This window comes from Phoxinus phoxinus (genome assembly GCF_949152265.1).
Source record: "Phoxinus phoxinus genome assembly, chromosome: 6".
Lineage (NCBI taxonomy): Eukaryota > Metazoa > Chordata > Actinopteri > Cypriniformes > Leuciscidae > Phoxinus > Phoxinus phoxinus.
The window spans coordinates 559,325-581,824 of NC_136881.1; the positions used below are offsets into that span (position 1 = coordinate 559,325).

At 45.8% G+C, this 22,500-nt stretch overlaps 2 protein-coding genes and 1 long non-coding RNA gene across 6 annotated transcripts in view; 1 reads left to right on the plus strand and 2 right to left on the minus strand.

The window, feature by feature from the left end:
- Positions 1 to 3,221, minus strand: part of pcid2 (PCI domain containing 2) — a 7,911-nt gene extending 4,690 nt beyond the window's left edge. Inside the window, exons 1-10 of one of the 2 annotated variants that reach the window (XM_079615371.1) lie at positions 3,071 to 3,221; positions 2,708 to 2,772; positions 2,534 to 2,623; positions 2,386 to 2,459; positions 2,170 to 2,235; positions 1,587 to 1,628; positions 1,245 to 1,299; positions 992 to 1,095; positions 480 to 555; positions 1 to 15 (exon numbers count right to left, since the gene is read on the minus strand). The exon at positions 1 to 15 is cut by the window's left edge and continues 127 nt beyond it. In XM_079615371.1, the coding sequence (XP_079471497.1) occupies positions 1 to 15; positions 480 to 555; positions 992 to 1,095; positions 1,245 to 1,299; positions 1,587 to 1,628; positions 2,170 to 2,235; positions 2,386 to 2,459; positions 2,534 to 2,623; positions 2,708 to 2,743 (558 nt within the window). In that variant the 5' untranslated portion in view covers positions 2,744 to 2,772; positions 3,071 to 3,221. Of the gene's footprint in view, positions 16 to 479; positions 556 to 991; positions 1,096 to 1,244; positions 1,300 to 1,586; positions 1,629 to 2,167; positions 2,236 to 2,385; positions 2,460 to 2,533; positions 2,624 to 2,707; positions 2,773 to 3,070 lie in introns of both variants that reach the window. The other variant, XM_079615372.1, reaches the window with a different exon arrangement.
- Positions 3,222 to 3,717: 496 nt separating this feature from the next.
- The window catches only part of cul4a (cullin 4A), a 20,780-nt gene continuing 1,997 nt past the window's right edge, over positions 3,718 to 22,500 (plus strand). Inside the window, exons 1-19 of one of the 3 annotated variants that reach the window (XM_079615360.1) lie at positions 3,718 to 4,121; positions 4,256 to 4,371; positions 5,977 to 6,080; positions 6,217 to 6,286; positions 7,526 to 7,599; positions 7,942 to 8,104; positions 8,659 to 8,748; positions 8,841 to 8,923; positions 11,150 to 11,217; positions 11,299 to 11,417; positions 12,384 to 12,576; positions 13,887 to 13,991; positions 15,092 to 15,202; positions 15,869 to 15,954; positions 16,734 to 16,832; positions 16,937 to 17,050; positions 17,349 to 17,454; positions 19,828 to 20,000; positions 20,075 to 20,227. In XM_079615360.1, coding sequence (XP_079471486.1) covers positions 3,986 to 4,121; positions 4,256 to 4,371; positions 5,977 to 6,080; positions 6,217 to 6,286; positions 7,526 to 7,599; positions 7,942 to 8,104; positions 8,659 to 8,748; positions 8,841 to 8,923; positions 11,150 to 11,217; positions 11,299 to 11,417; positions 12,384 to 12,576; positions 13,887 to 13,991; positions 15,092 to 15,202; positions 15,869 to 15,954; positions 16,734 to 16,832; positions 16,937 to 17,050; positions 17,349 to 17,454; positions 19,828 to 20,000; positions 20,075 to 20,227 — 2,163 coding nt within the window. In that variant the 5' untranslated portion in view covers positions 3,718 to 3,985. The other 2 variants (XM_079615359.1, XM_079615361.1) reach the window with 2 other exon arrangements.
- LOC307000102 lies at positions 13,930 to 14,447 on the minus strand. The gene is made up of 3 exons (XR_013797978.1): positions 14,368 to 14,447; positions 14,107 to 14,182; positions 13,930 to 14,024 (listed from the first exon to the last, which is right to left on the minus strand). It is a non-coding gene; the product is annotated as an uncharacterized lncRNA (long non-coding RNA).

The following is a 22,500-nucleotide window of genomic DNA, read 5'->3' on the forward strand; positions in this document are numbered from 1 at the left end:
GTGCAGCTTATTGATCTGAACACACAGACACACTCATCACTGAACACACAGACACACACTCATCACTGAACACACAGACACACACTCATCACTGAACACTGTTTCTCTAACAATTGCAAGTTATAAAGTCAGAATGGCAAGATATAAACACGCAATTCTGAGGGGAAAAAATCTGGGTAAAAACTAAAAATAACAAGCTTCCATAGATCGCAGCTCATGAGTTATAATCGTTAACTTAAACTTGAACTATTCAAAACATTTTTTGTTAACTGAAATTAAGCTAAAATACAATAAAAAATATTAGGAAAATTATAACGGTTGGGTTAGTTGAAATTGAAGCAAAATGACTAACTAGAAACAAATAATAACTGAAGTAAGAGTACATTAAACCTAAATAGTAATTACTCACCCATATGGTTAATGCATTAAGCTTATTGTAAAGTGTGACCAGAATATTAATAAAAACTCTGGACTCTTACTTTGAAATAGATCTTGAAGAGCTGATTGATCAGAAACAACATTCCCCATCTCTTCGAGTCATCGATCCCAGTGCGACTGAAACACACACGTCACATGCCTTTAGTTCTACAGCACTTCTGTAGTATATCTACAGTATTGATTCAATGCAACAGCTGATTGACAACAAGTGTGAAAGTTCATCACGCGCTCAGTGTTTTATGCAACACAAACATGTTGTTTTGATACCGTGTATAAATAAGTGGTAGAACTTTTTTTTTTTTAATCGTTCAATTACTGTTAAAAAGTAGTTTTTTTTCCAAAAAGTACAACTTTAATTCATCAAGGACTCGTCAACATTGACAGAAAAGATATTAATAATGTTCTGTCATGAAAACTCATTTGGCACGGTAATGAATACGACGATGTTGATGTTTGATCTAGGCGGAATAGTTCTGCTACTGTTATAATATTAATACTGTAATATACTTCAGATTTCTTTGGTCCTGTTAAGGCCACTTCTGTAATAACTCACTTGTCGTTGGCACAGACTCTGAAGCAGCTCATCAGCTGATCCGCTGCCTTCTCCAGCATGTCCCCAACATTGCCCTTCCCCTTCCCCTGCAGCTGCTGCTCCGCCTGCACACACACACACACACACACACACACACACACACACACACACACACACACACACACACACACACACACACACACACACACACACACACACACACCGTGAGACGCTGCATCTGCTGCCGATCCACAGATGAAGGAGTTCCACTCACATTATTGGCAAATATCCTGAGGTCGAGGGTCACGGCGAACATGATCGGCAGAGCCCTGAAAACACAGGGTCATCAGTGACGGTGCTTATGCTCTGACCCAGAACTGCTACACACACATTTATAAAAAAATACATGCAGTTTAGTACGAGGAAAAACTTTGCAAATGGATTAAGATGATCAAAACACACATTTAATTTTTTCAAATTTTCCGAATTTTTTTTGCCGATAAAAACATTTAAGTTTATTATTGCACCTTGTGCGTTCCGGGTCAGTTTTGGGTCAAATTTTTATTTTTTTTAACAACACAAATAAGTCATAAATAAGACATAAGTCACGTCTCACCAGTTCTCCTCTTTATGAGCTTGAAACGCCCTCAGAAATGATGTTCAGCTGCGTTAAGGTCAAACACACACACACACACACACTCACTCACTAACGCACACACACACACACACAGTCTCTCTCTCACACACACACACACACACACACACACACACACACTCACTCACTCACTCACTCACTCACTCACTCACTCACTCACTCACACACTCACTCACACACTCACTCACTCACTCACTCACTCACTCACTCACTAACGCACACACACACACAGTCTCTCACACACACAGTCTCTCACACACACACACACACACACACACACACACACACACACACACACACACACACACACACACACACTCACTCACTCACTCTCACACTCACTCACTCACTCACTCACTCACTCACTCACACACTCACTCACACACTCACTCACTCACTCACTCACTCACTCACTCACTAACGCACACACACACACAGTCTCTCACACACACAGTCTCTCACACACACACACACACACACACACACACACACACACACACACACTCCACTGCATTCCGCTAGTAGATCCTGAGTTAAAGGATATTGAACCACCACCGTCTGGCATTTGTAGGCCTCCACAAAGTCATGATTGGACACTGTGAACGTGCACCTGTAGAGGAAGAGACGAGACGCCTGTGAGTGTGAACACACACACACACACACACGCAGTGAACACACACACACGCAGTGAACACACACACACGCAGTGAACACACACACACGCAGTGAACACACACACACACACGATGAAGAATCACACCTGAGGTGAGCGGCCACCATCTCGTCGTACGGCGGCTCCAGCAGCTGCTGACACTTCTCCTCCGGACTGGACAGCTGTGACACACACACACGTTAGCAATCATGCATCTGTGAGCTTCACACACTCACACACACTCACACACACTCACCTGCAGGCGAGGGTTGGCCACATGCGGGTGTTTGAAGGACAGCATCTCTGCACAGAACGGCCCGTCTCTGTTGTCTATGGCCTCCAGAACCTTCCAGAACACACACACACACACACATTATAGCAGAAGAGGATCCAGTGACCCTTTACACGGCAGTGCACGGACTGGACTCACCTGCTGCAGGTACTGGTTTAGTGTGATGTGCGCCATCCTGACCTCTGACCTCTGACCCAGTACAGCTGAAACAAGAACACACACACACACACACACAGTGTTTATAATGTCGCCTAGTGACACACTCTGACACACTCGCAGAACATAAAGGCCGCCCAGTGCGCAGGTCATCCCCACTGAAGTGTGCAGTGTGCAGTGTGCAGTGAAAGCACTAGTATGCGAGAAACCTCCGATCCAGCGCAGCTGCTAATTCATGCACTCATTTATAGATTCTTTGAGACGCGTTATTACGTGTATATATGCGTTATAAACATTATATTATACAAGCGACTTAATTGAAATAACTATTTTTTATTTATTTACCCAAATCAACTCACATCCCTTTGCGCGCGTGCTTGGCTTCACTGCAGAGCCCGCTGACGTCACGCCAGCACTTCCTGTTTACACCAGTGAACACGCAGTTTTTGAGTCCATTCTGCACTTTCCACAAATGGAAATATTCATAAACTACCTCAGTTTTTAGATCGGGTATTTCTCGATTTAACTGACATGTCAAATTGTGGTTTATTATAACACGATTCTGCTATGTAATTAAAAGGTTTAGCTGAAGAAAACATATGAAGACTAACTACTGTGTCAAAGTTTGTCAACAATAATAATATTTGAGTCAGTTGAGCTTGTTATTACTATGACGTAAAAAGTCGAAATTGTGACTTAAAAGTCACAATTATGAGATAAGACGTTTAAATTATGACATACTAAGTCATACTTATAAAATAAAAGTTTTTCTTTTAAGAATAAAACATTTAAACGATCACATACTGAGTCATACGTATAACATAAAATGTGATTTTTCAAATGTGAAATCGAAATTATGACATAAAAGCCCAAATTATGACGTAAAGTAATGGTTTCGAGTTTTATTTGATTTCAATATTTAAATCTATGATTTATTCTGTAGAAGTTTCTCTGAAGCGAAGTGTGTGTTTGTCTGTCTGCTGATTCTCCGGCGGCAGATTCGCTGTTTGTTTGCCATCTTGTTATGCAGCTCGCCGCGGCGCGGATCAGTCAGAGTGAATATGGAGTAAATATGGTCATTATCTGATGAATATCTGCTCATGTGTGTGTAGGCGTGTGTCGTGTCGATCCACAGCAGAAGCCGAACTCACTCTACGAGGGTTTGGAGCCGCTTCCATGGCTCAGGTTCTAGTTTGGCTGTGTGTTTTGATAGCTAACAGCTAACAGAGATCGAGTCACTCTCTGCGTTTATTATATTTCATGTGTGTGAATGATATTAACCGAGATCAAATGATGGCAGAAGACATCCAGCACAATCAGAAATCAAACTTTAATGGACTCACCAAACCAGCCAAAGCAGGAGCGTCCAAGAAACTGATCATAAAGAACTTTAAGGGTGAGTTTCAGTCAGGGACAACTAGTCCACGAGCTGCAGTGACGAATCTGTGTGTCACAGTGACAGTCCGCTCATATCTGTCAGTTACCATTCACATCAAACTATATATTAAACAGTAGTGTGTGTGTTCACAGACAGACCGAAGTTGACTGACAGCTACACTGAGGACACGTGGCTGAAGCTGAGAGATGCTGTGGGAGCGATTCAGAACAGCACATCTATCCAGTATAACCTGGAGGAACTCTACCAGGTGTGTGTGTGTGTGTGTGTGTGTGTGTGTGCTGAGAGATGCTGTGGGAGCGATTCAGAACAGCACATCTATCCAGTATAACCTGGAGGAACTCTACCAGGTGTGTGTGTGTGTGTGTGTGTGTGTGTGTGTGTGTGCTGAGAGATGCTGTGGGAGCGATTCAGAACAGCACATCTATCCAGTATAACCTGGAGGAACTCTACCAGGTGTGTGTGTGTGTGTGTGTGTGTGTGCTGAGAGATGCTGTGGGAGACAAGTAAACAGTCAGCAATAAAATAAGATCAAATAGTCAAATTACAAGCAAAGCACAAATTAATACAATATAACAAAGATGTAAATGAGATGAACAGTGCTTCTCAGTTTTCTCAGGTACAGGAATTTAATAAATTAATGTAGAGTCGGGGTAAATAAATAATTTTACAATGTGTTGCTGCTGGTCAAGCAAATGTGTGTGTTGTTTCTGTTTGATATCATTTTAAATGCATCTTTTAAAATACTGACCCTGTGAGTCGCAGACAGCTCCAGGTGTTCATCGTGCCGGATATCTCACGGCGTCGTTCTCTCAGGTCGCGTCTTTGATCTTCCACACTGCGTGATGTCAGGCATTGGTCGGCGATCTCACACAACCTGTCGGCGAGCGAGAACTGGGCCTAAAATCGTTCAGTGTGAACTCGGCATAAGCAAATGTAAAGTAACACTGCATAGTGTTCACTGTATAAATGAAACATCATTACTACAATATGTTTTGTTGTTTGATTAACATTAAAAGCACAGACGGCATCAGGAATATTAGGCTGCTGTCTCTTTAAGAGCGAATACACTGACACTGACACACATGCGTTTGCCTGACTGTGTTATATGTGTGTTTAATGTGTCCACTTAAGTGCAAGAAGACGTGAAAGAGCTCAGTTTAGTATTTAATAATAATACATTTTATTTATAATGCGCTCTTCTTAAACCCACATAGTAACGGAATGAACTCCTTCCACGTCTTCTTGCGCTTGAGTATTTAAACGGTCAAGGTTTAGTCTTGCTTGACGTGCAGCGCTGACTGCAACTGTCCCGAGCGTCGCTCACGTTCTTAGAATTCATAAACATGTGACCGGCCAGCTGTCATGTGACAGTTTCATAATCTCACCAATGCTGATGTTTACTATATTACACACTATCGGTCAGAAGTTTCTGTAAGTGTTTCTAAACCCAGCTTTGGTGAGCAGAAGACAGTCTCTCAGAAACATTAAGACTTTTTAATGTTTCCAACTTTTATATATCAGTAATTGTACAGTAAAGTGTTATGTAATGACTCACGGGTCATGTGACTGTAGTGTCATCATTTCAAAGAGGAACACAGAAAGCACTCAATTGTTATTATTTGATTATAATAATTATAATTATAATATAATTTGATTCATTCACAGAGACTGTTTGCCTGAACGGAGACTGAACAAGCCACAGTGTGTTCTGTCAGTTAATGTCACTATATTGAGCAGGTCTTGACTTGCAGATGTGCTTTTATTTTAGAATGTGAGATTTTGATCTGCTGTTCAGACCAGTTACCCATGATTCATCACCCGTGTGTGTGTGTGTGTGTTTTTGTCTCCGCAGGCCGTGGAGAATCTGTGCTCGTATAAAGTGTCGCCCATGTTATACAAGCAGCTTCGTCAAGTGTGTGAAGACCACGTTCGAGCTCAGATCCATCAGTTCAGGGAATATCCTTCATCAGTGTGTGTGTGTTTGCCAGCTGTGCTTCACAGATAGCGCTTGCTTTGCGCCGTGTGTGTGTGTGTGTGTGTGTGTGTCGTAGATCATCATTAGAGGATAAAGCAGCCCTTAACAGAGTCGCACAGAGTCGTTAGACAGCCTGTCCTTCCTGAAGAGGATGAACCGATGCTGGCAGGACCACTGCAGACAGACGGTGTGTGTGTGTGTGAGAGTGAGCGTGTGTGAGAGTTAGAGTGAGCGTGTGAGAGAGAGTGAGCGTGTGAGAGAGAGTGAGCGTGTGTGAGAGAGTGAGCGTGCGAGAGAGTGAGCGTGCGAGAGAGTGAGCGTGCGAGAGAGTGAGCGTGCGAGAGTGAGCGTGTGTGTGAGAGTGAGCGTGTGTGAGAGAGTGAGCGTGTGTGAGAGAGTGAGCGTGCGAGAGTGAGCGTGTGTGTGAGAGTGAGCGTGTGTGAGAGAGTGAGCGTGTGTGAGAGAGTGAGCGTGTGTGAGAGAGTGAGCGTGTGTGAGAGAGTGAGCGTGTGTGAGAGAGTGAGCGTGTGTGAGAGAGTGAGCGTGTGTGAGAGAGTGAGCGTGTGTGAGAGAGTGAGCGCGTGTGAGCGTGTGTGAGAGTGTGTGAGAGAGTGAGCGTGTGTGAGAGAGTGAGCGTGTGTGAGAGAGTGAGCGTGTGTGAGAGAGTGAGCGTGTGTGAGAGAGTGAGCGTGTGTGAGAGAGTGAGCGCGTGTGAGAGTGTGTGAGAGAGTGAGCGTGTGTGAGAGAGTGAGCGCGTGCACGTGTGAAAGAGTGAGAGAGTGAGCGCGAGTGAGAGAGTGAGCGCGTGTGAGAGAGTGAGCGCGTGCATGTGTGAAAGAGTGAGAGAGTGAGCGCGAGTGAGAGAGTGAGCGCGAGTGAGAGAGTGAGCGTGTGAAAGAGTGAGAGAGTGAGCGCGTGTGAGAGAGTGAGCGCGTGTGAGAGAGTGAGCGCGTGTGAGAGAGTGAGCGTGTGTGAGAGTGTGTGAGAGAGTGAGCGCGTGTGAGAGTGTGTGAGAGAGTGAGCGTGTGTGAGAGAGTGAGCGCGTGCACGTGTGAAAGAGTGAGAGAGTGAGCGCGAGTGAGAGAGTGAGCGCGTGTGAGAGAGTGAGTGCGTGTGAGAGTGTGTGAGAGAGTGAGCGTGTGTGAGAGAGTGAGCGTGTGTGAGAGAGTGAGCGTGTGTGAGAGAGTGAGCGTGTGTGAGAGAGTGAGCGTGTGTGAGAGAGTGAGTGCGTGTGAGAGTGTGTGAGAGAGTGAGAGAGTGAGAGTGTGTGAGAGAGTGAGCGCGAGTGAGAGAGTGAGTGCGTGTGAGAGTGTGTGAGAGAGTGAGAGTGAGCGTGCGCATGTGAGAGAGAGTGTGTGTGTGTGTGTGTGTGTGTGTGTGTGTGTGTGTGCATCTCTTTGAACACGTTCTGTCTCGTCTCCTTCAGATCATGATCCGCAGTATTTTCCTCTTCCTGGATCGGACGTATGTCCTCCAGAACTCTCTGCTTCCCTCCATCTGGTGAGTCCACCAATCACAGACCTCCGTTGAGATGCTTATTTTTATATTTACTGTGTTCATTTTCATTTTAGTGAAAACTTTTAGTAATTTTTGTTTTATAATTTTTATTAATTTTATTAGTTCTATATAGTTTTTATTTTAATTTTACTTCAGTTTTATTTATTTTAATACATTTGTCATTTTGATTATAAAATTTATATTAAAAAAAAAAAGTTAGATTTCAGTTAATGCTTTTTTTATTTCAAGTACCGTAGATTTTTCAGTTATTTAATTTTTTACTAGTTTTCCTGAACGGTATAACCGTGAGTTGGTGTTGCTATAGTAACGCTTGTGTGTGTTCAGGGACACGGGGCTGGAGCTGTTCCGCACACACATCGTGAGCGACAGTGGCGTTCAGAGCCGGACGGTGGAGGGCATCCTGGAGCAGATCGAGCGCGAGCGCAACGGGGAGACGGTGGACCGCAGTCTGCTGAGGAGTCTACTGGGCATGCTCTCAGACCTGCAGGTGATTGGACGCTCAGAGGATGATGTCAGCACGCAATAGAGCCGGAAGCCGCCTTTCCAATGCACACATCTCGCCCCCTCGCCCCCTACTTTGAAATTGGTCGTGAATATATCCACACAAAACAAATGACCCTCAATACTTCTAAAATAAAAACATAGTAGATTTTATTGAGCTAATCAATATAAATATTGATTTAATAATTATAAAGTGATTATTTAAATCATAATTATTAATAACCACCGTTTTACAGAAATGGCGTTAAAGTGTTCAAATATTGGTAATTCTAGTTTCACGATCATAGTTTTGATTAGAATACATCACATCCGGTCCAGCCGCAGAAGTTCAGCGCATCCGGAGCTCAAATCGGGTCCTAAAAGCATATGATCAGAACTGCACACAGCTCCCGTACTATAAATGAATGACTTCCGGCCCGACGGCTGTCGTGTGTCGTCTGTCGTGTGCAGTGGAAAGGAAACTTGACAGTCGGATGATGTGTGTGAGTGAGCTGTGGTCCTCGATGTGATCTAGCGGTGTGTGTTGCTCTGTGTCGTCAGGTGTACAAGGACTCGTTCGAGCAGCGGTTTTTAACGGAGACGACCCGTCTGTATGCCGCAGAGGGACAGAGGCTCATGCAGGACAGAGACGTGAGAGCTGATGTTCTTCCACACACACACACACACACACACACACACACACGCTTCACCTGTGCGCTCTGACGTGTGTGTGTTCTTCACAGGTTCCCGAGTATCTTCATCATGTGGCGCGGCGTCTGGAGGAAGAGAACGACCGGGTCATCAGTTATTTAGATCAGAGCACACAGTGAGTGTGAGAGTGTGTGTGAGAGTGTGTGTGAGAGTGTGTGTGAGAGTGTGTGTGAGAGTGTGTGTGAGAGTGTGTGTGAGAGTGTGTGTGAGAGTGTGTGTGAGAGTGTGTGTGAGAGTGTGTGTGAGAGTGAGAGTGAGTGTGAGAGTGAGAGAGTGAGAGTGAGAGTGTGAGAGTGAGAGTGTGAGAGTGAGTGTGAGAGTGAGTGTGAGAGTGAGTGTGAGAGTGAGTGTGAGAGTGAGTGTGAGAGTGAGTGTGAGAGTGAGTGTGAGAGTGAGTGTGAGAGTGAGTGTGAGAGTGTGAGAGTGAGTGTGAGAGTGAGTGTGAGAGTGAGTGTGAGTGTGAGAGTGAGTGAGTGTGTGTGTGAGAGAGTGAGTGAGTGTGAGTGAGAGTGAGAGTGAGAGTGTGAGAGTGAGTGTGAGTGTGAGAGTGAGTGTGAGAGTGAGTGTGAGAGTGAGTGTGAGAGTGAGTGAGAGTGTGAGAGTGTGAGAGTGAGTGTGAGAGTGAGTGTGAGTGTGAGAGTGAGTGTGAGAGTGAGAGTGTGAGAGTGAGAGTGTGAGAGTGAGTGTGAGAGTGAGTGTGAGAGTGAGTGTGAGAGTGAGTGTGAGAGTGAGTGTGAGAGTGAGTGTGAGAGTGAGTGTGAGAGTGAGTGTGAGAGTGAGTGTGAGAGTGAGTGTGAGAGTGTGAGAGTGAGTGTGAGAGTGAGTGTGAGAGTGAGTGTGAGTGTGAGAGTGAGTGAGTGTGTGTGTGAGAGAGTGAGTGAGTGTGAGTGAGAGTGAGAGTGAGAGTGTGAGAGTGAGTGTGAGAGTGAGTGTGAGTGTGAGAGTGAGTGTGAGAGTGAGTGTGAGAGTGAGTGAGAGTGTGAGAGTGTGAGAGTGAGTGTGAGAGTGAGTGTGAGTGTGAGAGTGAGTGTGAGAGTGAGTGTGAGAGTGAGTGTGAGTGAGTGTGAGAGTGAGTGTGAGAGTGAGAGTGAGAGTGAGTGTGAGAGTGAGTGTGAGAGTGAGTGTGAGTGTGAGTGTGAGAGTGAGTGTGAGAGTGAGTGTGAGAGTGAGTGTGAGTGTGAGTGTGAGAGTGAGTGTGAGAGTGAGTGTGAGTGTGAGAGTGAGTGTGAGTGTGAGAGTGAGTGTGAGAGTGAGTGTGAGAGTGAGAGTGAGTGTGAGAGTGAGTGTGAGTGTGAGAGTGAGTGTGAGAGTGAGTGTGAGTGTGAGAGTGAGTGTGAGAGTGAGTGTGAGAGTGAGAGTGAGTGTGAGAGTGAGTGTGAGAGTGAGTGTGAGAGTGAGAGTGAGAGTGAGTGTGAGTGAGTGTGAGTGTGAGTGTGAGTGAGTGAGTGAGTGAGTGAGTGAGTGTGTGAGTGAGTGTGAGAGTGAGTGTGAGAGTGAGTGTGAGAGTGAGTGTGAGAGTGAGTGTGAGAGTGAGTGTGAGAGTGAGTGTGAGAGTGAGTGTGAGAGTGAGTGTGAGAGTGAGTGTGAGAGTGAGTGTGAGAGTGAGTGTGAGAGTGAGTGTGAGAGTGAGTGTGAGAGTGAGAGTGAGTGTGAGAGTGAGTGTGAGAGTGAGTGTGTGAGTGAGTGTGAGAGTGAGTGTGAGAGTGAGTGTGAGAGTGAGTGTGAGAGTGAGTGTGAGAGTGAGTGTGAGAGTGAGTGTGAGAGTGAGTGTGAGAGTGAGTGTGAGAGTGAGTGTGAGAGTGAGTGTGAGAGTGAGTGTGAGAGTGAGTGTGAGAGTGAGTGTGAGAGTGAGTGTGAGTGTGAGAGTGAGTGTGAGAGTGAGAGTGAGTGTGAGTGTGAGTGTGAGAGTGAGTGTGAGAGTGAGAGTGAGAGTGAGTGTGAGAGTGAGTGTGAGAGTGTATGTGAGTGTGAGTGAGTGAGTGTGAGTGAGTGAGTGAGTGTGAGTGATATACATACTATATCAATCAATAATAGAAGTGGTCTAAATATTAACATCTGTATTTCCATTCCTCCGCATTATAACAAAAGTGTTTATAAATAAATTGCCTACCCTACCTTTAAATCATAAAAACGTTGTACATTTGAAATCAATACTTTTAAAATAACAACAATCAAAATAAAGCAATGTGTTCTAGCATGTAACCGATGTCATCATAACATTTGCATAATTGCACTGACTTGTGATTGGTCAGTGAAGCAGACACAGACCCTGATTGGTCTAAATGAGTATTGCATGTAAAGCGCTGATGTGCCTGCGCTCCCTCTGACATCTGTGTGACAGGAAGCCTCTGATCGCCGCCGTGGAGAAGCAGCTGCTGGGCGAGCACATGACCGCCATCCTGCAGAAAGGTCTGAGTTATGCTAGAGATGTGAGCACTGAAGTCGTATCATGACACACACACACTCAGCTGATGTGTGTGTTCTCCTCAGGCCTGCGCACGCTGCTGGACGAGAGCCGCGAGTGTGAGCTGACGCTGCTGTACGAGCTCTTCAATAAAGTCAAGAGCGGCCTGACGGCACTGCTGCAGTCCTGGAGAGAATACATCAAGGTACACACACACACACACACACACACACACACACACACACACACACACACACACACTCACACACACAGGGCTGTCAAGATAGCGGAAAAATAAATTCAAATTCAAATTATATTCTGATTCTAAAGGCAATACTTAATGTTAAAGGGAAAAATAACTGTATTGTCTCCTATGTCCACAAGAGGGTGCAAGCGAGCACAATATAAGCCACATCCAGCATCACATCTTTTATTAAAATTAAATGACATTCACTTTTTAAAGTGCATTAACTTTTGAAACAATTGTTCTTAAGGCGAAAAAAAAAATTCACTGGTCAATTTTGAGATTTTGGGATATATGTGTTCAATAACATCATCTTTCAGACTTGTGGTGAAAAAAAGTCCAAAATACACATTTAGGTCTTTATTTTACTACACTGTCTATTTGCGTCTGTAGATTTCTCCGAAATTCAACAAAAGTTGTCGTTCTGAATCATCATGATCCGCGATCTCTCTCTGCTTCCTTTAATCTCACACACATGTCTGTGAAGCTCTCTCTCTCCTGTACAATGCTGTCGGTCCAAATATGGTCATTTCCTTTTAATCAGCAACCAATCGTGAAAGTACAATGGCCATTTAACTCTAAAAGTGAAATCTCATTGGCTGATGTCAATGTCTGACGCCGTGATTGGTTCAGATGCATCACGTGACGCGCTCTGACACTCAGATGTGTGTTTCTGACTGTTTTTCTGCTCAGTTGAAGGCCATAAATGCTGTGTTTATAAGTTTTGATGTGATTTAGGTGGTCTGTATTGTTGTTGCTAATGATGTGATGAGATATTGTGTCAGTAAATAGTTGTTTCCACTAAAAAAGTATGAATTTTTACATTACAAATCTTTAAATGCCTTTTTCTCAAAGTGAGTTTGAGTTTGCAGTAGTGCATGAGCTGTGAGCGCAGCAGTAACCTGAGAACACACACTCTGCCCGCAGAGCTCCGGCGGCGAGATCGTCAGCTCTCCAGAGAAGGATAAGGAGATGGTGCAGGAGCTGCTGGACTTCAAGGATAAGATGGACCTGGTGAGCCAGCGCTGCTTCCAGAGGAACGACACCTTCATCAACGCCATGAAGGAAGCCTTCGAGAACTTCATCAACAAGAGGCCCAACAAGCCCGCCGAGCTCATCGGTGAGTGTCCACGTCTCAGGCGCCGACCACACTCAGCCATAAACTGACATGAACTGTAAACAGATGAAAGCGAGTATTGCCGGTCGTCACTCTATGGCTTCTGGTGGCAAATACTGCAGTTTCTCCCATTCGCAGTAATACGAGTGAACCGTCTTGCTGTACCGTGGGCTCCACAAATATTAAAATATAATAATCAACGCCTGCCTGAAGCTGAGACTGGGCTGATCTCCCAGCATGCCCTTGGGCGGAGTGCAGGACCCAGAGCTGCTGTCTCGGCTGCACACGGGATTAAACCAAGGGGTCCAATAATTGTGGATTACAGTTATTTCAGAAAGAAAACAAGTTTTATGATAATCTTTTTCTTTCATTCAATTATTTGACTAATTAAAGGTTTCTAAGATTTGTGTGAATATTTTAAATGAAAATATTTTCACAGTCAGTTTTGCTCAAGGGTGCCAATATTAGTGGAGCTCACTGTATATATAGTCTTTCACACACACACACACACACACACACACACACACACACACACACACACACACACGCACACACGTCTCACTCACACTCTCTCTCTCACACACACACACACTCTCACGACACACACACACACTCACACTCACGTCTCACTCACACACAACACACACACACGTCTCAGCTCACACACACTCTCCCTCTCTCATCACATGCAAACACACTCACTCACGTCTCACTCACACACACTCCCTCTTTCATCACATGCAAACACACACACACACACTCACTCAGACTCACGTCTCACTCACACACAACACACACACACAAACGTCTCAGCTCACACACACTCTCCCTCTCTCATCACATGCATGCAAACACACACACACTCACACACACACACTCACTCACACTAACGTCTCACTCACACACTCTCCCTGTCTCATCACATGCAAACACACACACACACACACTCTCACGACACACTCACACACTCACGTCTCACTCACACACTCTCCCTCTCTCATCACATGCAAACACACACACACACACACACACACACACACACAAATACACACTCTCACGACACACTCACTCACACTCACGTCTCACTCACACACTCTCCCTCTCTCATCACATGCAAACACACACACACACACACACAATCAATCATACCTCACTCACACACACACTCTCAAGACTCACACACACAAAAAAAAAAAAAACAGCATTTCTTTGAAACAGAATTTTTGTAACATTATAAATGTCACGTTTGATCAGTTTAATGAGTAGTTGATGAATAAAAGAGTTGATTTCTCTCGGTGTAACTGTGTCCTCAGCGAAGTACGTGGACTCTAAACTGCGTGCGGGGAACAAGGAGGCCACAGAAGAAGAGCTGGAGAGGATCCTGGACAAGATCATGATCATCTTCCGCTTCATCCACGGTAATCTGGCCAGCGCCAGTCCTAACCCTAACCCTCATCTATACAGCGCCAGTCCAGTCTCCTCATCTATACAGCGCCAGTCCTAAACCTCATCTATACAGCGCCAGTCCTAAACCTCATCTATACAGCGCCAGTCCTAAACCTCATCTATACAGCGCCAGACACACACACACACACACACGTCGAGTCTCCTCATCTATACAGCGCCAGTCCAGTCTCCTCATCTATACAGCGCCAGTCCTAAACCTCATCTATACAGCGCCAGTCCTAAACCTCATCTATACAGCGCCAGACACACACACACACACACACGCCGAGTCTCCTCATCTATACAGCGCCAGTCCAGTCTCCTCATCTATACAGTCCAGTCCTAAACCTCATCTATACAGCGCCAGTCCTAACCCTAACCCTCATCTATACAGCGCCAGTCCAGTCTCCTCATCTATACAGCGCCAGACACACACACACACACACACACACATGTCGAGTCTCCTCATCTGTACAGCGCTTCAGCAATACAGAGTTCCACAGCAGCTTTACAGAGATCACAGGAGATTACAGTAACAGTGTTCAGGCTTTACAGCAGATCTAGAGTAAAGTTACTGTCCAGATAAAGTTAGTTCTGATTGATTCACTTCCACTGTAAAGATCATGAGTGATTAACTTAGCGGCCGCTAACACGACACCGTTCTAACAGAAAACACAAACTTTAATATGTTATTGCCATTCATTCACACACACCAGTGTCTGGAGCTCGAGAACACACACTCTGAAACCGGATCAAGGTGCAAAAACGCTAGTGTGTGTAACCGCTGACGGCGCGCACATGCGTATTACGTGTTTAGTCTATAGATATGTGTGTTTGAATGTATATGTGCGCAGGCGTGTAGTCTCTCTTTACACACTGACCTCAACAGATTACTTGTCTGGCCTTAAAAAAAAATTCTCTTCCGCGTATCAATGTGACAACTGTTTATCAGAACAGAGGTGAAGAGAAGGAGTGTAAGAGTCACACTGAGATGCAGCTGAACTGAAGTGTGTGTGTGTGTGTGTGTGCGTGTGTGTGTGTGTGTGTGCGCGTGTGTGTTTGTGTCCTGCAGGGAAGGACGTGTTCGAGGCCTTCTATAAGAAGGATCTGGCCAAGCGTTTGCTGGTGGGCAAGAGCGCATCGGTGGACGCAGAGAAGTCCATGCTGTCCAAACTCAAACACGGTTGGTTCTGAATCTGACTTCTCATTGGCCGTCAGACCGTTACCGTGGAAACTCCACTGATCAGTTTCCTGGCAGTGAGGTCACATGATCATGTGAACAGGAAGTAACCACGCATCTGTGGTTGAGTTGCTGTTTTGTTTTTTTGCCTTGATTTCAGTGTTAATTTGAGTTTTAGACTCAAATCGGACGCATGAAGTCAGTTTCACTGTGACTGATCAAAACTGCGTTCGCTTCTGACGTTCTTAAAGCTGCAGTGTTTCATTTCTGTGTTAGTGCATTACTGTTCACCTTTATCTGTACAGCGCTTTTCACAATACACATCATTTCAAAGCAGCTTTACAGAAGTGCATGAGTCCACAGTACAGTTTAGAGTGTTCTGCTATCAGAGGAAACTGTCTAACTTATGCATTTTAGAAAAGTACATTAATGTATTAATTTAAATAATGTAATAATTTAAGGGAGAAACGATGAGCTCATTGAAGTAATGAATACTTGTTTGTTAACAAATGATTGTCATTTAGAATGTTAACAAATACAACTTTTTAATTTCTGTGCATCTGCTGCAGTATTCCCTCTGTGAAGTGACATACCGTGTGTGTGTGTGTGTGTGTGTGTGTGTGTGTGTGTGTGTGTGTGTGTGTGTGTGTGTGTTGGTGTGTGTTGTAGAGTGTGGAGCAGCGTTCACCAGTAAACTAGAGGGGATGTTCAAAGACATGGAGCTTTCTAAAGACGTCATGATCCAGTTCAAACAGGTGTGTGTGCACAGAGATACAGTATACACACACACACACACACACACACAGCGGCCACGTTATTAGGTTCACCTGCGGACCCCCTTTTCATTCTCCTCTGACCTCAAGGCATTTCCCCCACTGGATATCTTCTCTTGTTCAGATCATTCTGTGTGTGTAAATCGATCAGCAGTTTCTGAAACTCTCAGACCAGCAGCCATCTCACGCTCAGTCACTTAACCACTGTCTTCCTCAGTTTGATGCTCAGTCTGAACTTTAGCTGATCGTCTTAATCATGTTTACATGCATTGAGTTGCTGCCCTGTGATTGGCTGATCAGATATTTGCGTTAACGAATGGTTGAGCAGGTGTAGATAATGAAGTGGCCGGTGAGTGTATATACTGTGGGCAGAAAATATATAGAAGTAGCATTTAAAGCTGCAGTCCGTAACCTTTGCACTAAGCTTGCAGACACACACACACTCTCACACACACACACACACACACTTTTATCTAGATGTGTAAATAAGATTGTACCGCGAGACCTGCTGTGAGGTGTTGCATCTCTCCAGCTCCTCACACGTGGTTTAATGTCTCATGAGATCAAGTGTGTTCGGGCGCCGTCTGATGTGAGAGAACTAATGCTGTGTGTGTGTGTGTGTGTGTGTGTGTGTGTGTGTGTGTGTGTGTGTGTGTGTGTGTGTGTGTGTGTGTGTGTGTGTGTGTGTGTGTGTGTGTGTGTGTGTGTGTGTGTGTGTGTGTGTGTGTGTGTGTGTGTGTGTGTGCGCGCAGTACATGCAGAACCAGACTGATCCCAGCAACATCGAGCTGACCGTCAACATTCTGACCATGGGCTACTGGCCCTCATACATCCCGATGGACGTCCATCTGCCCGCTGAGGTGAGTGTGTGTGTGCGCGAGTGTTTGTGACTCATGTTTGTGGGCGGAAATGTGTTTTTGTGGTAAATGTGGTGGGCAGATGCTGAACTGTGTGTGTGTTTCAGATGGTGAAGCTCCAGGAAGTGTTTAAGCTCTTCTATCTGGGGAAACACAGCGGGCGTAAACTGCAGTGGCAGCCGACACTGGGTCACGCGGTGCTGAAGACTGAGTTCAAAGAGGTGAACCCACGACACACACACACACATCAACACTCTACCAGTCAAACGATTGGACTAAAAATCAGTTTTCACAAAAATATGAACTGTTATTATGAACATTGATAATAATAATAGTAAATGTTTCTTAAGCATCAGATCATCATATTATACTGATGTCTGAAGGATCATGTGACACTGAAGACAGATGATTTACATTATAATAATATTTCACTGTTTTTAGTGTATTTTTGATCACATGAAGAGTAGAAGAGACTAAACTAGGTTGATGGTTACACTGAATCAGCACTTGTCTCTGCAGGGGAAGAAGGAGCTGCAAGTGTCTCTGTTTCAGACTCTCGTCCTGCTGATATTCAACGAGGCCGACGAGTGTTCGGTGGAGGAGATCCGTACGGCCACAGGCATCGGTGAGTGAGAGTGACTGTGATAGTGCGAGAGTGAGTGTGTGCGAGAGTGAGTGTGTGTGTGAGAGTGAGCGAGAGAGTGAGCGAGTGTGAGCGAGAGTGTGAGAGAGTGACTGTGATAGTGCGAGAGTGAGTGTGTGAGAGAGAGAGAGTGTGTGCGAGAGTGAGCGAGAGTGACTGTGATAGTGCGAGAGTGAGTGTGTGAGAGAGAGTGTGTGCGAGAGTGAGCGAGAGTGACTGTGATAGTGAGGGAGTGTGTGCGAGAGTGAGCGAGTGTGTGCGAGAGTGAGTGTGTGTGTGAGAGAGAGAGTGAGCGTGTGTGCGAGAGTGAGTGTGTGCGAGAGTGAGCGAGAGAGTGAGCGAGTGTGAGCGAGAGTGTGAGAGAGTGACTGTGATAGTGCGAGAGTGAGTGTGTGAGAGAGAGTGTGTGCGAGAGTGAGCGAGAGTGACTGTGATAGTGCGAGAGTGAGTGTGTGAGAGAGTGAGGGAGTGTGTGCGAGAGTGAGCGAGAGTGAGTGTGTGTGTGAGAGAGAGAGTGAGCGTGTGTGCGAGAGTGAGTGTGTGTGTGAGAGAGAGAGTGAGCGAGTGTGTGGGAGAGTGAGCGAGTGTGAGCGAGAGTGTGAGAGAGTGACTGTGATAGTGCGAGAGTGTGTGCGAGAGTGACTGTGATAGTGCAAGAGTGAGTGTGTGAGAGAGAGTGTGTGCGAGAGTGACTGTGATAGTGCAAGAGTGAGTGTGTGCGAGAGTGAGGGAGTGTGTGCGAGAGTGACTGTGATAGTGAGGGAGTGTGTGCGAGAGTGAGGGAGTGTGTGAGAGAGAGAGAGTGTGTGCGAGAGTGAGCGAGAGTGACTGTGATAGTGCGAGAGTGAGTGTGTGAGAGAGAGTGTGTGCGAGAGTGACTGTGATAGTGCAAGAGTGAGTGTGAGGGAGAGTGAGGGAGTGTGTGCGAGAGTGAGCGAGTGTGCGTGAGAGTGAGTGTGTGTGTGAGAGAGAGAGTGAGCGTGTGTGCGAGAGTGAGTGTGTGTGTGAGAGAGAGAGTGAGCGAGTGTGTGGGAGAGTGAGCGAGTGTGAGCGAGAGTGTGAGAGAGTGACTGTGATAGTGCGAGAGTGTGTGCGAGAGTGACTGTGATAGTGCAAGAGTGAGTGTGTGAGAGAGTGAGCGAGAGTGACTGTGATAGTGCAAGAGTGAGTGTGTGCGAGAGTGAGGGAGTGTGTGCGAGAGTGACTGTGATAGTGAGGGAGTGTGTGCGAGAGTGAGGGAGTGTGTGCGAGAGTGAGGGAGTGTGTGCGAGAGTGAGGGAGTGTGTGCGAGAGTGAGGGAGTGTGTGCGAGAGTGAGGGAGTGTGTGCGAGAGTGAGGGAGTGTGTGCGAGAGTGAGGGAGTGTGTGCGAGAGTGAGGGAGTGTGTGCGAGAGTGAGGGAGTGTGTGCGAGAGTGAGGGAGTGTGTGCGAGAGTGAGGGAGTGTGTGCGAGAGTGAGGGAGTGTGTGCGAGAGTGAGGGAGCGTGTGCGAGAGTGAGGGAGCGTGTGCGAGAGTGAGGGAGCGTGTGCGAGAGTGAGGGAGCGTGTGCGAGAGTGAGGGAGCGTGTGCGAGAGTGAGGGAGCGTGTGCGAGAGTGAGGGAGCGTGTGCGAGAGTGAGGGAGCGTGTGCGAGAGTGAGGGAGCGTGTGCGAGAGTGAGGGAGCGTGTGCGAGAGTGAGGGAGCGTGTGCGAGAGTGAGGGAGCGTGTGCGAGAGTGAGGGAGCGTGTGCGAGAGTGAGGGAGCGTGTGCGAGAGTGAGGGAGCGTGTGCGAGAGTGAGGGAGCGTGTGCGAGAGTGAGGGAGCGTGTGCGAGAGTGAGGGAGCGTGTGCGAGAGAGAGTGAGCGTGTGTGTGCGAGAGAGTGTGTGTGTGAGAGAGAGTGTGTGTGTGTGTGAGAGAGAGTGAGCGTATGTGTGCAAGAGTGAGGGAGCGTATGTGTGCAAGAGTGAGAGAGTGTGTGTGTGAGAGAGAGTGTGTGTGTGAGAGAGAGTGTGTGTGTGAGAGAGAGTGTGTGTGTGAGAGAGAGTGTGTGTGTGTGTGTGAGAGAGAGAGTGTGTGTGTGTGTGTGTGAGAGAGAGAGTGAGCGTATGTGTGCAAGAGTGAGGGAGCGTATGTGTGCAAGAGTGAGGGAGTGTGTGCGAGAGTGAGTGTGTGTGTGAGAGAGTGAGCATATGTGTGCAAGAGTGAGTGTGTGTGTGAGAGAGAGAGTGAGCGAGAGTGAGTGAGTGTGTGTGCGAGTGTGAGTGTGCGAGAGAGTGAGCGAGAGTGAGCAAGAGTGAGCGAGAGTGTGTGAGAGAGTGAGTGAGTGAGCGAGTGACTCTCAGTAACATGTTTTGTTGTGTTGTGTGTGTGTGTCAGAGGACGGCGAGCTCAAGCGCACTCTTCAGTCTCTGGCGTGTGGGAAAGCGCGAGTCCTCAATAAAACTCCCCGAGGGAAAGAGGTGGAGGACGCAGATCGCTTCCACTTCAACAGCGACTTCAGACACAAACTGTTCCGCATCAAGATCAACCAGATCCAGATGAAGGAGACGGTGAGTGTGTGTGTGTGTGTGTGTGTGTGAGTGTGTGAGAGACACACGATCATGACGTGTGATGTCATCCTCAGGTGGAGGAGCAGGTGAGCACCACTGAGCGAGTGTTCCAGGACCGCCAGTATCAGATCGACGCGGCAGTGGTGAGGATCATGAAGATGAGGAAGACCTTGAGCCACAACCTGCTGGTGTCTGAACTCTACAACCAGCTCAAGTTCCCCGTCAAGGTGATATTTCATATGGCAGTTCAATAAACAAGTCATTAATATTAAGTCACTTGCATTTTAGACGCAATATTGACAGTTTTTGTTCTATTTTAGCAGCAAAAATAGTTCCAAACAAAGATCACAGCAGAATCATAACGCGTTTACCCACCCGTGTTTCATTACTGAACGAATCAGCGTTTGAACGAATCGTTTGAGTCAATGACTCGATGACTCGCTCATTAAGACGGTCCCCTGCCGCCACCTACTGGTGGTTTAGTATCCTGTTTAAAAGTAGCATTCTTTCCAACATTTCTTTGTATATTCAAAAAATATTTACAACCTTCTCATAACATTATTGAATGCATTTGTAATTTTTTGTTATATTTTGATTGGTAGCCCTATAGTGTCTTATTATTCTAATTTATTGATCAAATTGAAGAATTTAAAATGAAAGGTGAAGCATATATTTAAAATGATTAGGGGAAAAATGCTCTTATAAAGGTTAAAATATCATAAATATGCAGATTTAAATATGCTTCAATATACAATATTGCTTCAGAAAAAATTATATTTATAACACACACCAAAAAAATAAAATAAATTCTTGACATGAAAAAGCTCTCAAACTCCCATGATGCCTCATAATTCCCATGATGCCTGATAACTCCCATGATGCCTGATAACTCCCATGATGCCTCATAACTCCCATGATGCCTCATAACTCCCATGATGCCTCATAACTCCCATGATGCCTCATAACTCCCATGATTCCTCATAACTCCCATGATGCCTCATAACTCCCATGATTCCTCATAACTCCCATGATTCCTCATAACTCCCATGATGCCTCATAACTCCCATGATTCCTCATAACTCCCATGATGCCTCATAACTCATGATTCCTCATAACTCCCATGATGCCTCATAACTCCCATGATGCCTCATAACTCCCATGATGCCTCATAACTCCCATGATGCCTCATAACTCCCATGATGCCTCATAACTCCCATGATGCCTCATAACTCCCATGATGCCTCATAACTCCCATGATTCCTCATAACTCCCATGATGCCTCATAACTCCCATGATTCCTCATAACTCCCATGATGCCTCATAACTCCCATGATGCCTCATAACTCCCATGATGCCTCATAACTCCCATGATTCCTCATAACTCCCATGATTCCTCATAACTCCCATGATTCCTCATAACTCCCATGATTCCTCATAACTCCCATGATGCCTCATAACTCCCATGATGCCTCATAACTCCCATGATTCCTCATAACTCCCATGATGCCTCATAACTCATGATTCCTCATAACTCCCATGATGCCTCATAACTCCCATGATGCCTCATAACTCCCATGATGCCTCATAACTCCCATGATGCCTCATAACTCCCATGATGCCTCATAACTCCCATGATGCCTCATAACTCCCATGATGCCTCATAACTCCCATGATTCCTCATAACTCCCATGATGCCTCATAACTCCCATGATTCCTCATAACTCCCATGATGCCTCATAACTCCCATGATGCCTCATAACTCCCATGATGCCTCATAACTCCCATGATTCCTCATAACTCCCATGATTCCTCATAACTCCCATGATTCCTCATAACTCCCATGATTCCTCATAACTCCCATGATGCCTCATAACTCCCATGATGCCTCATAACTCCCATGATTCCTCATAACTCCCATGATTCCTCATAACTCCCATGATGCCTCATAACTCCCATGATGCCTCATAACTCCCATGATGCCTCATAACTCCCATGATGCCTCATAACTCATGATTCCTCATAACTCCCATGATGCCTCATAACTCCCATGATGCCTCATAACTCCCATGATTCCTCATAACTCCCATGATGCCTCATAACTCCCATGATTCCTCATAACTCCCATGATTCCTCATAACTCCCATGATTCCTCATAACTCCCATGATTCCTCATAACTCCCATGATGCCTCATAACTCCCATGATGCCTCATAACTCCCATGATTCCTCATAACTCCCATGATTCCTCATAACTCCCATGATTCCTCATAACTCCCATGATTCCTCATAACTCCCATGATTCCTCATAACTCCCATGATTCCTCATAACTCCCATGATTCCTCATAACTCCCATGATGCCTCATAACTCCCATGATTCCTCATAACTCCCATGATTCCTCATAACTCCCATGATGCCTCATAACTCCCATGATTCCTCATAACTCCCATGATTCCTCATAACTCCCATGATTCCTCATAACTCCCATGATTCCTCATAACT